Raw genomic sequence first — 15,245 nt, 5'->3', positions numbered from 1 at the left:
TGTTAGTCTTGCCATTGTTTTTATTTTTTGTTTTATATTTATTTCTTATCAGTGAAAATGAATGTGCCAAGTTTAGTACTCTAAAATTAATCATATTCCTTTGCTTTCAGAGTATGTAAAGAGATAATGATAGAAACAAGCTGTTTTTCTGGCAGCAGAGCAGAACTCACTGGGGCCCACCTTAGTTTTTCTACCATTCCTTCTTTCACTACTTTAAGGAAGGAGAGATAAATGAAGTGGTTTCCTAGCAACTCTTACAGTGCTTATGCTATTTATAATTCAGTGTTTGCAGTTTTGTATAGTCAGCTCACCTACATTATTGTGGCACCAATTGTGAATTATTGGTCGACTTCCTCGAGGTGGGGCTTGGCCTGCCTTCAGTGTTCCCTTTTTAATGTACCTGTAGGCAGTCCTTCCTCCGGCTTCCCTGTCTTTTTGTCATCTTCACATATATGGTATATTGCCCCAGCAGTAAGAACCACCTTTCTTGTTTTATAATAGCTTCACTTGTCCAATTAACATTTATATGTAGCCTACTGTCTTGCTTGGTTAAGCAAGCCACACAATGGAAATAAAAAATCACTGATTTGTTGAGTTTTTTGTAAAAGCTGTTAAATTATCCTTGGGATTATTATTATTAGGAAATAATAGCACTTATGGGAACCTAACCATAATATTCAGTCAGAAAGCTTTTAGATTACAGAGAGGTAGGGAAGGAACCAGGAGATTGCAGATTTCCAGAGTATATTACAGTTTACACCTGTACACATAATCTGTACACATTTACCAAAAGGAAAATAAGTATAAGACCTAACCTGTGTCCTTAAGGAACTTCTTTCTAATGGAGAACTAGCTCTAATGTTCTTACTATCTGAGTCCTATCGCTGAAACCTGTGCCAGGTAATGTCTTCTTTACTATCCTGAAATAAAGAAATACTCCAACCTATCTACACATTGTAAAAAGTCAGTATAGTAAGCAGACTATAAAAGAAGAAATAAAAATAATTCATTTTAAAATAGACACATCAACATGTAAATGCAGAGATTTTTACACTAAAAGTTTTAGTGCGATAGCTGTTTACATGTACATCTAAATCACTAAAAGCCACAAGTGCAAATGCAGATCGATGTGGGTATGTTGTGTTGATGACTCACTGCTGGAAAACTCATTATATCTGAGCTTAAACAGAACATGGAATTAGGTTCTAGCCTTATGTAATTGCAGACAGACCCCAAAAGTCATGCAGTGCAGTGGGCGCTTCCTGGAGCCCCGTCCCCCTGCCCCAGCAGGACACTCCTGAGCCCCACCTGTTCAGTGCTCTGCCTGTGCCGCCACCCCACCTGGTCATTATCACTGTCAGAAACGCAGATCTTAGTTGACCTGTGGAGAACACTGACATTTGGATAAAGTAACTGGGAGTGCACAGTAAATGGCAATGAATGTTGTGAAGTCATTTTGTCCTAAGTAGGCTATTTTTAGTCATTGTTTCCAATAGCAAAGTTAGCTCAAAGGAATTAAAAAAAAATCTGGCTTAGTAGACTCAACTTCCAAACCATATTAAGAGCCCTTCTCTTTATTCTCTCTCCTAACATCTTCTGTTTTACCAAGGAACATTTTTACTGTTTATAAATATTTATTTGCTTGTTAATCCCTAAGCTCTAGGGCTGAAATCGTGTCTCTTTGGTTCTTGGTGTCTAAAACAGTGCAGTATATAGAATAAAGCCTTTAGGAATAAACTAAACAAGTGAATAAAGTGAGTATCAATAAGGAAAGTAATAGATGCATTTACGAAGATTACCAGCAAGTCACAGGAGAGGCAAAGCATCTTCGTACCTTCTGCTGCTCTTCCCTTTCTCACAATTTAGGTATTGAGTCAGGTAGTTGCTGTTCTCTGAGGAGACGGCTTCATCATACTTACCTGTTCCCACTAAACTCAGAGCACAGGGATTGTTTTGGCTTCCTAGGCTGCTTTAGTTGTACACCAAGCTTCTGGAAGGCTGAACTGCTGTGGGAATCCCTTTTCCCTATCCCTTCTGTGACTGTATTTTATTGGGAAGCAGGAACTGTGGAAGGAAGGGAATGTGGAAGCATGCCTATCCTGTGTTCCAAACACCACCACCCCTTGGTCCCAAAATGGTCTTACCAAGGTCTTGACCTTGCTAGCATCAGGTGGAAGTGACTCTTCCTGGACTGGTTTGCTTGCCCACACTTCCTGGAGGAAGTGAAAGGGTTGAATTGGTTCTCAAATTTAGGTTTAAATGAACAGAGCACTACTATAGTAGAGCTGGTGTGTAGCCTGGGTATCAGTCGTCTTGTGGCTGCTTGGGAAACTTTGTATTTAAACTTTTTTTATTGTAAAATATTACATAAATAAGGAAAAGTGGACAAAACTTATATTTATAGCCCCATGAACTATCACAAAATGAATATCATGCAGCTGCCACTATAGTCAAGACATAGAAACCCACCCTGAGCTCTCACCCAGTCACTACCTCATCTCTCATTTCCACATCCCACAATGCATATGTGTGTGCTTTCATGTGTTATAGTATACATACGATTGTGTACATTTGTAGTATAGACATGCACGCTCTCCTGTTGTTAGACATTGAGGTTGACCCCTGTCGGAGACCTCATGATTAAAGCCCACCGCGTATATTGTATCTGTCTTTTGGTAGACACATATACTTACTTCTCTTGGAAATGTACTTCAGTAAAATTCCTGGGTCAGAGGGTAAATATATATTTTTTGGTGCTAGATGTTGTCAAGTGGTTGTCCGACTTTACTTCCACTAGCAGTGTATAAAAATTCCATTTGTTCCATACCCTTGGCAACAGATAGGATTAACAGTATATTTAGTTATGGTCATTGTGTTAAATGTGTGTGGTATTTTGATGTGGCTTTGTTACTGCTGAGAGTCAGCATATGTTTATCACTTTGTTTCCTGGCCATTTTCTCTGTAGACTGTTCAGGTTTCATGTCCATTTTCTGCTTTTGTTTCTCTTTCCCTGTTGAATTTCCCACTTTTCAAAACTGATATGTGTGAACTCCTTCTATAATCTTCTTTTGGTAATGTGTGTTCCAGATACTGTCTTCTCTGAGACTTGCCTTTTTCTTCTCATAGTTACGTCTTTTGGAAAACAGAAGTTCTTAATTTTAATTTAGTCCACTTTATCAAGTCTTTTCCTTGTGGTTAGTCCTTTTGGTGTCCACTTTAAGAAAACCTTTCCCACTCCGAAAGCTTAAGAACATTTTTTTCTGTATTCTAGAAGCTTTGTTGTTTTGTTATTCCCTTTACACATCTAACTCGTTACATTTTTCTATGTAGATATCCAGTTGGCCCAGCACTTCCCTCCACTATGTTGCTTCCGTGGTACAAACCCAGTACCATGGCCATGGGTTTGTTTAGAGTCTCTTTTTTGATACTTTTGCTAACACTAAACTATCTTAGTTTTAGAATAAGTCTTGATAATCTGAGAGAACAAATCTTCCTACTTTATTTCTGATAGATTTTTTGCTATAACTTTTTTATAGGAACAAGGAAGTTGCTTTCTATTCCTAATTTATTAGTGTTTAAAAAAAAAAAAACATGAACCAGACACCTAACATTATCATTTTTTCTTTATATATTGATTTTTCTCCTTGTTCAAATATTAAACTAACTTTACACTTTTGGAATAAGTCCAGCTTGATCATGATGCATTATCCTTTATACAAACTGCTAGATTTAGTTTGCTAATACTTAGTTAAGGCTTTTCACCTTTTCTTATGGGTGAGATTACCCTGTATTTTTCTTCTCTTCATGTCCTTCACTGGTTTTGATATCCAGGTTAAGGTGGGCATCATAAAATGTATTGGGGAAAAACATCTTTTTTCCTATTCTCTGGAAGAATTTGTATCAATTGGCATTATTTTTTTCTTTTTTTAAAAAAATGGTTGGGGCCCTCCCTGGTGGCGCAGCAGGTTAAAGCACAGCACTGAGAAGCTAAAGCCACTTCAGTATGAGTTCGATCCCCGCCTGCCCCGGAGGTGACCACATAGCGTGGCAGACCTTTCCTGACCCGCCCGCTGCTCCCCTCAGCAGTGTACTTCATCAATCTGCCTGTTCTGCTCCCCACTCTGTCTCTGGTGAATCTGCTCACCGCCCCTGCACGTCTGACCTGTACCCCAGTTCTGTATGCGAAAATAAATAAATTTAAAAAAAAAATGGTTGTTAGAATTTACTGGTTGATAATCTGGAGTTCTCTTTGTTAGGAAGATTTTTAATCATGGGTTGGATTTCTTTGCTAGCTATTATTAGTTTTAATTCTTATGTCATGTTAGATCATATTTTGCCTAGAAATTTGTCCATTTAATCTACATTTTCAGACTTAGTGGTCAGAATTGTTCATAATCCTTTATGATGTTTCATTTTATTTTTAATAATAGCAAACTTAGAGGAAATTTGTAAAAATAGAGCCATTGTTTTGTAGTTTTCAATTTTGTATATGAAATCCCTAAGTAATTCATATTTTTGGTTCTATTATAAATTGGATTTAAAAATTTTCAATTTCTAATAGTTTATTGCTGATATATAATAGTGGAGGTTTTTTTTAATTGATCTTATTCTTTTAATATTGCTAACACTCATTATTAATTCTAGATGCTTATTTAGTACTTTCTTCATTCAGTAAGAAACATCTTTTACTCTTTTCAGAGCTCTTCCAGTTGCAGGTCTTTGGTTAATTGTGGTGATTCACTATGTGTCTGTGTGTGCCTGTTGATATGTGTGTTGGAATTTAGCTAAAGTCTAAAGTAGACCCCAAGAGACATCGTTCTCTGTGTAATTCTCCAAAATTCTACTTGCTGCTCTTTGCCCAAGTTGTGATTTCTGGTCAGTGAGATCCCAGTGCCCTGTTTGAGATTCCCCTCCTGCATCCCCATACTGGTTTCTGGCACCTGGAGCCAGAAGCCAGGGATACCTGTTTCATCCCTTTTTTTCAGGGACTGTAGCCCTGGCTATCTATTGTCCAGAATTCACAGTAGTTGTTTGTTGTCTTTTCCCCAAATTAATAACTGTTCACGGTGGCAGAACTTGTCCAGTAACAGTTACTATTGTGATCGAATATTGTCTTTACTCCATAGTTCAGGTAAGTATCAACTATCCTGTTGTAACTTCACTGGAAGCGTTAATACATTTTAAGCAAATATAACATGTAACATGATCGTGGGTATATTAATTTTATGAGAATGATGTTAAGGATTAATTGCAAATGAATAATGAATGTCACATTGATGATTTATTAATTTACTGAACAGAGAATAATTACGCAGGTCCACCTTCTTTTTTCACACATACATCTTTAGGCTAGATACTGGACACATTTTCTTTAGAGACTTTATTCTCCATTTTTAAAAGCTCCCTTGGGGGTGGTCTTTATTCTTATAAAGATAATATTATTATTTGAATTGGACGAATGCCAGGTTTTCAGCAATCGCCAGCATGCTTCACTATACTACATGTAATGAATATAATAAATGTTAACTTTTATTCTAAAATATCACATACTTTTATTTTGAAGTAATTTGCTGCATAGGCTTTCTGTCTGTGATTCAAACATCAGATGAAGAATTGGTCAATATGACTTTTAAATGCCCTTTGACCTTGTAATTCTGTTGTTCTTTGGCAAATTAAATTCAGCAAGAATGTCTCAGTGTCATCTTAATTTTGTACATGTCATATAAAAAAATTGTTATCCTTGCCTTTGGGGAGCTCAGCATTTCATTGGTGAGTTAATCTATGGTGGGTAACGGTTAGCAACTATGATTTTATGGCAGGAAGAGTAACCAAACTGTGATGCCTAAGATGTTTAGTCAGAGACACCATGCAGACGTAGAATAAAAAAGAATACATCTTGTCATCTTGCATGGGGGAACGTCAGTAAGAGTCATTACGGCAGGACGCAGAGGTTCACATTTGCAGGAGTGATAGTCAGGAGCCGGCCTAGCCACAGTAGAGAGCTGCCGGGTCTCATGTTTGTAGTGTGTGGCTAGATTATGAACTATTGCGGCTTTATCAACAATAGCATTTCTTTCAGCACTGGCCAGCATGGGGGTAGCCTTAGCTGTCAAGAAATAGAAGTTTTGAATAACTCAGGTGCCCCTAGTAATTCTGTAGTGGAATAAGAATCTTTGTGGAATAATTCTCATCTGTATCATAAAATACATGTTTGCAAAGAGTATGGCCATCTGACATCTGCCTTTTGGAGCTACTAGTTGTTGGAGAAATCCCTCTGAGTTCTAGAGTTTCTTCTCCATTTGAGTCTAGTTTCTTCTCCAGTTGAGTCTAGTAGATTCTGGTCTTTTGTTCATGTTTAGCTTATGGGGATCAAGGGCACACGGAGAATAAAACCAGCTTGCTGTGTTTGTTGATAGTGAAAGGTAGGCACAATATTTCATGCTGTCTGTAAACTGTTATTCTGGTGTTAGAGTAGTAATTCTAATTCAGCACATTGACTAGTTTTTGTTTAATATTGTTAAATTAAAATAAAATGTAATATCTGTATACCAGGATAAAATGTTTCAATGAGTTTCCCTCCAAATGACAAAAACACCATTACTTCTTTCATTGACTGTGACCTAAGTAAGTTGAAGAGTCATCTGTTAGGATTCAAATCCCAACTACTAAATACTCACTTGTTAAAATTATGGAACTGTACATTTATATTACATCATTTTGTTAGAGTATCGAAGATGAACACATGAGGCCTGTTTTTTTTTTTTTTTAATTTTCTACGATTATTATTTAGGAATACTTTGTTATCAGGATAAAATCCTTGCTGTGGAATACTCTTGTTGCACTCACTTATGAGGCAAAAGGCAGACTTCTAAGAATATTCCTTTGAAAGAACGAAATTCTGGGGCCTCCCTGGTGGGGTTAAAATCTCAACACTGTCAAGCTATCACCACCCACTATAACACGAGTTCAATTCTTGGCCGACCAGGGAGGTGACCCACATGGCCCAGCAGACCTCCCTTTCTCAACCACTGCTCCCCTCAGCAGTGGATTTCAGTAGATCTTCCTGCTCTGCTCCCCACTTTGGTGAATCCTCTCACCCCCAGCACCTCTGGCCTATACCCGCAGTTCTTATATGCATAAATAAGTAAATCGATAAATAGATAGATAGATAAAGAGATAAATAAAATAAAATAATGAAATTCCAAGAGCAGAGAATAGAGGGAAGGAGACAGATAATTACAGCTTAGCTTGGGGGCAAATTTCATTTGAGTGTATAAAATTTATTTGATACCAGAGAACAGTTTTGAAGTTTGTCGGTTGAAATTTCAAAGGTGCTTAATACTTGAAGATATTCAGTACCACAATTGCTACTTACCAAATTTGATGCCAAGAGAAATTTAGAAAGTAACTCATGGGTATTTTTCTATTGCTTTCTGCTCACCTCATTTTTGTTCATCCCAGGACCATTTCTGTGAAATGGTCCATTTCTAGTGAAATACTTTCTTGGGTCTTCTAAAAGCCATAGTAAAAGAATCAGCTAAACACATGCAAGATGATTCAGTCATTTCTATTGGAGAAAAAAAATTGACGCAAAGGAAATTTAGTCTTAATGTTGAATGATGGAAGATTTTTCTCCCCCTTTAACCATACTAACGTATTTTTACCCATCTCAACAAGGTAAAATTTGGCCTGTAAAATGTACATTAGAGTTTAAACTGTGTTGGGAAACATTTTAAGTGAATTTTCAGGACCATTGGTGCTTTGAAACAAAAATACATACAACTGGTTGTTTTAGTATTACTTTTCATTCATTTTTGCAGATAAAATAACACAAGAAGATATCGAAGGTATTCTACAGAAATTTACTGGAAATATAATGCAGGTGCCTCCACTGTAAGTTCAATATTATATTTGAGTAGACATTTAACTTCATTTTTCAATGTCATTTTAACAATAAGGAAGGGGGCTTAGTATATTAGATGACACCCTCACTCAAAGGTGAGCCTGATGCAGAAAGAAAGCTGAGCTGCTAACGCTAAATAGTAGTGGAAGTGGCCTGCCTGGCCCTGGTCATTGCCCTTGTCTTGACATTTGTGCTTTCCCTGTTGATCACTCCTGCTGATCAGATTACGGATACGGGGCAGTTCTGGATCCCAAAGATGGCGCTTCTAGAGTTGCTGTGAAGGAACAAGTCTAGTCTGATAACAGGGTCAGAATTGGGATTGTCACTGCCTCTCAGGTCTTGGAAACCATTCCTTTTGAGCCTGGAAACTTTTGCTTCACAATTCTCTAACAAATGAAACAAGTGAAAGTATCATTTATTAACAGTATATGTGTATCGCCCCACTACTCAATCATGATTTATTTGGACAATCACTCTTTCAAAAAAAACCTCTTGTATTTTAAATGACTGAATGGTCATCAGATGTGGCAGGCTAAGTCATTAATGATTCTTTTAGGAGGTACTTAACTTTGTATTTTAAAATCTTGGATCTTTTCAAAACCACTGAAATGACTAGATAAATATTTCTTCATAATTTTCCTTTAACTAAAGATTTAAAAATTTAGCAGGATCTGAATAAACATGTTTGGGATCATTATTGTTAAAATAAACTCAGGATATTTATATTCGTAAGAACTGTTTTAGAATTTTCTCTGGAGTTGTTCCAAGGATTTTATAATCTAAACAAAATTTGATCCCACAAAGCTAAAACCTGTTAAATAGATTGTTTATTTGCTTTTCAGAAACATTGTAGTAATTTTTACATGAAAATGCATCTTATCGTGGAAGCTGTTTTAAGGCTATATAGCCTGGGTCACTGACCAGAGACTTGTGGCCTTAACGTGGGAGGAAGTCTGGTGAAGACATAGAAGACCCAGTCCAGGAAGATGACTGGAGAATGAAGTTGACATAACGCTCATTGAGCACCAGCATGAACTAGATTAGCCTGAGATGTTTAGGAACACTATCCCTGGCACCATTTTGGAGCAGATTAGAGGACAAAACTAGTTTGTTTGCAAGGTTTTTCAATTGAAAGGGCTGCTAGTCATCCTTCATTCCATCTGGAGGTAATTGTCTCTCAATTCTTCCTCTTTCTTTCTCTCACTTTCTTATCTTTCAAGCTATTCTGCTTTAAAGAAAGATGGACAGAGACTTTCAACTTTGATGAAAAGAGGTGAAGTAGTAGAAGCAAAACCTGCCAGGCCAGTTACTGTATACAGTCTCTCCCTTCAAAAATTCCAACCACCATTTTTCACATTAGGTAAGATGGAGATATTTAAAGTAATTTACATTTACATGTACTTTATTTTGTATTTGGCTGTATTTGTAAAATTTTAATTATCTGTAGGATATTGGAAATTTTTAAAATTTTGAAATGAAGGCAGATTAGAATTTTCTAATACCTTTTCAATAACACACTTAATAAAAATATGATTACTGTATGGAAGTTCAAAAACACCCTTGTAAATAGACTGGCCTTCATCTATTGTATTGTGTTATCTTTCCATAATGGTGGAAATAACACATTTTAAATATCTACGAAGAGTAAGAATATGCTCCTTTTTTTAAAATTTTATGTTATGGATGTGTGGTTCTTCCTATTAAATAGTTGTAACCTGGTAGTTCACATTCGGTTTTGAAATTAACATGAAATTAAATTTTAATTCAGGTTATTGATTTGAATGTGTCTGTAATTTATATTGGAAATAATTTAAAAATCAAAAAGTTTGTTTTTCTTGTTTGAAAATTTTAAGATCTGGTTGCAGAAAGAGCTATGAACCTACAAGAACTGTGAAGAATCAAACCTAGTTCACACTCCCGTTAGTTGATCCTATTCTTAATTTCACAGTGTGTAATAAATAGGATTCCCATTAGAAATAATTTTCTAAAACCTTTTCCATAAACTTTGTTGCTTTTTTTCCATTAATGTTATTATTATTTAATGTGTTTTAAGGAGATTTAGAGTGTGGTTCTTATATAATTAAAAGAGTCCACACTTTGCTCTGAGTTTCTTGATTCTAAAATATTTGACAAATAATGAAAATAAAAACCACTAAAATATTTCACTCAATTCCATGGTAATGCACCAACTTGACTGGCAAAGTAGATATTAGTGATGCAAGTAAAAACTCAATATTTTTCAATTCATGCAAGGTATAATTTTTTTTTTAATTGTGATACTCTAAAAGAACTATCTAAAAAAATAGTGCAAGAGCATTAGCTTTTTTTCCCCTTCTTTTTTTAAAATCTCAGCAGTGGTCCCCAAACTTGAACTTACAAAAAGGGATAAAAAATTAAGATCTCCAGGTGGTGAATTTTGATTAATTCCCCAAATAGCTTTATGTATATGATAAAACTAGAAATAGCTGAATGTCTGGTGGATGAATAAAAATAATCCAGAGCCCAGCCTCACCAATAAACTTGTATTATACTGTTGAGATGTTTAGATTTGCATTCAGGTTTGAGTCATTGTGTGATTTTAAGTTATGATTTCTATTTTTTAAGTGTACAAATCGAAAATATTTAAAAAATCTGTAGCTCATGATAACAAAACTGAAATGTCTAACCATTTAAAACCTATTAAATGAACAAGGCATATAATTCTGAAGGTATTTTTTTAATCTACAGCTCATGATAGGAAGCAAAGCTGAGATTTCTAACTATTTGAAAGCTATTAAATGAACAAGGATAAAGTATTAAAATGGTATGACTTGCCAGTTAATTTAAAATGTGTTCATGAGTCTCTGCTGTTTGCTTTCTCCACACTCTGACTTTTCAATCTCACAAACGCATATGCTACTGGATGAATAATTTATGTTTTTAGCACATAAATATTTTATCACTCAATTGTTTGCATAGTGCATTTCTACATTTGTTTAGGGGCATCATTTCTATGTAAAGTGGATTTCATAGGAGGTTAGCAATTTACCATGTCACTGTTAACATTCCAGATGTTGAATGTGGAGGAGGTTTTTATATCAGAAGCTTGGTCAGTGACATTGGCAAAGGTAAGTGTAAAGCTGAATTATGAGTTATCATTTAGAGAGTCATATTCCTTTTTTTATGAGTAGCAGGATTTTCTGTGTTTTGGCTGTTTTGTTTTGTTTTGAATCTGAGTACTGGCCTTAGGAATTGTAGTCTTGTTGCCTTCAGCTTTAGAAGAGTTGTGGGTTTATAGCATACAATTATCAATATCACAGCTGCAATGGAATGCTTATAATGGGCGAGAAGAGAAAGCAGCAGAAAGATGAAGAAGGTAATAACGAATGTAAGGGCCTTCATTTTCCAACTACAAAATATTTTAACTCCAAGTAAGAACAAGAAAAACAGATTTAGCCTTTTAAAAGTTATTCTCATTGATGCAAGTTAGATTTTTTTTTTGAAAGATTTATTTATTTATTCATACAGAACTGGGGTACAGGCCAGAGATGCGGAGGGTGAGAGGATTCACCAGAGACAGAGTGGGAAGCAGAACAGGCAGATCGACGAAGTACACTGCTGAGGGGAGCAGCGGGTGGGTCAGGAGAGGTCTGCCACGCCATGTGGTCACCTCCGGGGCAGGCGGGGATCGAACTCATGCGGAAGTGGCTTTAGTTTCTCAGTGCAGTGCTTTAACCCGCTGCGCCACCAGGGAGGGCCCCGCAAGTTAGATTTTTTAAAAACTGAAAGCCATTGTGTTATAAGTGGCAGACAGCTGCAGGCCCTTCTCTGCCATTTGCTGCCCTTTGCTGGGCGGGTCATGCGAGCTCATCTGCAAAGTGAAAGTAAAAGTCAGCACATGGGCTTGCTCCATGGGCGCAATTACTTGTCGACTTTGAAGCAGTTTACAAGGTGAGTTATTAAATATTGCTTGCAAATAGGATTTGCTAAATACTATTTTGCTCCTTGGTCATCTCTTACTGTCAAGGCTCATGGTTCTTAGATCGTTATTGCAGTGTTACATCTGGGATTCTTTTGACATGTTTGAATTGAGTTCTTCTGTCATTAGAAAAACCATGGGCTACATACTGAATCAATTGCATTAGGACTTTTTTTCTTGTCTTGTGTTGCCATAGAACTCTCTTCATGTGCCAATGTCCTAGAACTGACCCGAACCAAACAAGGGCCATTCACCCTTGAAGAGCATGCGCTTCCTGAAGACAAATGGACAATCGATGACATCGCACAGTCTCTTGAGCACTGCTCATCCCTTCTTCCAGCAGAGCTGGCTCTTAAAAAATCAAAACCTGAAGAGTCTAACGAACAAGTTTTGAGCTGTGAATATATCACTCTAAATGAGACCAAGGGAGAAGATGATGTGATTAAGACAGTTTAAGATTGGTTTGGGATCATCATCAGTTCCTCAGTTGACATTTGAATCCTGAGTGCAGAATGACAAGCTACATGCAAAAGACAAGCAACTTTTTTTTTTTTTGCATGAAGAAAAAGTGCCCATTGTTTACAGTTCTATATTATGCAATTGTCTGCTCGCTATTGAATAGCCTTGCAGGTGTTGGTTCTTTGCTGTACTGTGAAATACTTTCTTATGATGTTATTACGCTGTTAGAGTGGATTCAGGAAAATCAACTTTCTGTTTTTAGCTCTCTTCAAAGTCTTTTCCTGTGAAAAAGTTGAACCTATTTTCCCAATCAAAGAAGAAATGTGAACTACATGTTTCTTTGGTGCCTCATGTGAATGTACATCGGTGATACTCTGACTTCATTTCGCTTCCTGCTGGCGCTCTGGGAGTGAAACCCTTTCACTGTGTTTGAAAAGGCCACGATTTAATGCTGTCCTATATTTGGCAGGATTTATGATTATCAATAGCATTTCTTTGCTAAAGCTGCATTTATCTGGTGATAGCTGTGTTTGGAAACTAATAAACTTTTATAATAAATATTTATAAATGAACCAAGTTATTGCTGCTGCTTTTAATGTGATAAAAGTAGAAGACTTAATGTTGAATTCAATTTACCTCTGTACTATCGCTAGGACTCCTGTGACTTATATTTTGGCAGCTGTGAGATCTTTTTCCTAGTAGTTTCATCAGTACAGTTGGCCTACCCTATACCAAGTTACTAAACAGTATAATTTTTAAAAATCAAACTAAAGACTGTATCTTCAATTAAAAATTTTTACTCTCTAGTCTTTAATATTTATACCTTTTTTATAGGGCATCATCCCCATGACATTTCTTTTAGTTTGCTCTTTCAAGTGATATTTATAGATGCTGGCCTGCAGTTCCAGTTAATCTCTTCTGCTCTAAATATTTAAAAACAGTTTTTCTCAAATACTTTCACTCATATAGGTTACTGAATATACCCTTTGCTTCTTTACTATCATCAAAAATACAGTCACCTTACGAAATAGTAGACTTTATATGCAATGAGTGCTGACATATTTTTGTTATGGAAAAACAGTATATTATGCAGCCAGTTTATAGAAATGCTCAAATTCCACTTCCTTTATTTAAAAAAATAAAATAGTTTCAGAAGGAAGAATGATGAAAAATTTCATAAAATAAAAGTTCTTAAATTTTTATGAATGACCTTTCTTTAAGAGGTGGTTGATTTAAAAAATGTTTTTAAATATTTGAAATAATTAAGTGGTTTTATTTGTGGTTCGCCTAATATAAATTCAGTATAAAAAGTTATATGCCTCAGTAGAGCACTTTTGGTATATTGGGGACATTTTAAATGAAAATATTACAACTAATTTTTGTCATGACACAAAATTATAAGGAAGGTCTTGGATATCTTGACGTGTTAACTAAAATACCAAACACACCAAGTTGTAACAGCAGGCTGCAATGGTAGTTATTCATATCTAGTTCCCTGTGGCTTGCATCAAGCACAGGGGCAGGGCTGGGAGGCCGGTGATACCATTTCTTCGTTCACTGCCACTCGAGGTACAAATTGAGGAATATTTAAAGTCTTCGAAAACAACCAGGCCATTTGCCTCAACTTAAAACTAACGTGATTTACTGGTGGGGAAGAGCAGAGATGAGATGATTTGGAAAGACAAATAACTTATTAAAATACTAACCAACTTTCATCGTGACAACACTGAAGAGAATTCTGCTAAATGGGAATACTACCCTCATCATCCTGACACAGTGATATCAGAACTTTAATCCTGGGTTGATATTTTACCTTTTATTGTTATTTGTCACATACTTATAGTCATAAGACAATTATACTTTTTAATTGTTTTCCCCCATTTTTAATTATCTGACTCCCTTTCTGTTTAGTTTTGCTAATGCTAATTTTAATCACATTCAGTTTTTAAAATCATTTCCCTGTTGCTAAATGTTTAAGTTATTTTCAAATATGTTAGGATAAATTCCTCAGAGTGCAATTATTATGTGAAATAATATGAACCACTTTATGGTTCTTAATATGTTTGCCTTATGCTTTCCCAAAGAGTTGTAACAATTTATGTGTCAAATTGGAGTATATCAGTTCAGTAAAAGTTTACAGCTTTTGGTGGGGTTTTATGTGTTGTTGCTAATTTAGTAGGTGTAACAGTTCAACATGGCTCTGTTTGCTTTATAGTCTTTTGTGGATTTTTCTGTATACTTTTTTCATTTATATAAATAAATGTCTTAATGGTTTCCTAATGTATTTGTATGCGTTATTTATTCAGTAAAACACTGGTAGAAATATTTTCATGGTCTGTTGTCTAGTTTTATTTTTCATTTTTGTCAACTGAATTTACCAACTAATTATAATAATTCTTTCCCTTTTATAATTGACAGATTTATAAGCACGAGTAGTTCAAATTTATTGAAACTGAAATATTAATTCTCATAGCTGCTGAAACCGATCAAGGTTTTTGAAAAGCTAAAGAATCAATCATAAAATGTCTTCTCCTGAGAGTCTGGTATTTGGTTACCAACTGTTTTGTCTTCATTTTAACCAAAATATTAATCTGGCATTGATGTGTGGCAACAAGAGGAAGAACCTGGTGGGTGCTCAGTTAGAACTGAGTCTGGCAGGGTACTTCCTCCAAAATGGAGACCCTGACAAACGCGTAATTGAATGGACAATTTAAGGTAAAATTGATGGCAGTTAGTGCTCTGTTGAATCATTGAGGGCCAGAGAATCAGGAATAGAGTGATTAGCATTAGTCATCAAATAATTTTTCTTAAAGGAATTGAATGTGAATTTTATGTGAGTCGTTTCTCTTTAGGTCCTGGGTAGAGTACAGTAGTAAAGTTCTTGTGCTTGTTCTTCTCTGTGGCCAAACAGTGCACCTCCTGGAA

General features: G+C 35.8%; 1 protein-coding gene across 1 annotated transcript in view; it reads left to right on the top strand.

Moving 5' to 3' along the window:
• Nucleotides 1-14,590, top strand: part of TRUB1 (TruB pseudouridine (psi) synthase family member 1) — a 33,730-nt gene extending 19,140 nt beyond the window's left edge. Inside the window, exons 5-8 of the mRNA XM_004680416.2 lie at nucleotides 7,821-7,893; nucleotides 9,124-9,263; nucleotides 10,954-11,010; nucleotides 12,058-14,590. Of these exons, the coding sequence (XP_004680473.1) occupies nucleotides 7,821-7,893; nucleotides 9,124-9,263; nucleotides 10,954-11,010; nucleotides 12,058-12,317 (530 nt within the window). The 3' untranslated portion in view covers nucleotides 12,318-14,590. The remainder of the gene's footprint in view (nucleotides 1-7,820; nucleotides 7,894-9,123; nucleotides 9,264-10,953; nucleotides 11,011-12,057) is intronic.
• The last annotated feature ends 655 nt before the right edge of the window (nucleotides 14,591-15,245 follow it).

This window comes from Condylura cristata, unplaced genomic scaffold, assembly GCF_000260355.1.
Source record: "Condylura cristata isolate star-nosed mole 26May11 unplaced genomic scaffold, ConCri1.0 scaffold00011, whole genome shotgun sequence".
Classification (NCBI taxonomy): domain Eukaryota; kingdom Metazoa; phylum Chordata; class Mammalia; order Eulipotyphla; family Talpidae; genus Condylura; species Condylura cristata.
Note: the sequence above shows the minus strand (reverse complement) of the source record. Positions and strands in the feature narration are given on the sequence as shown.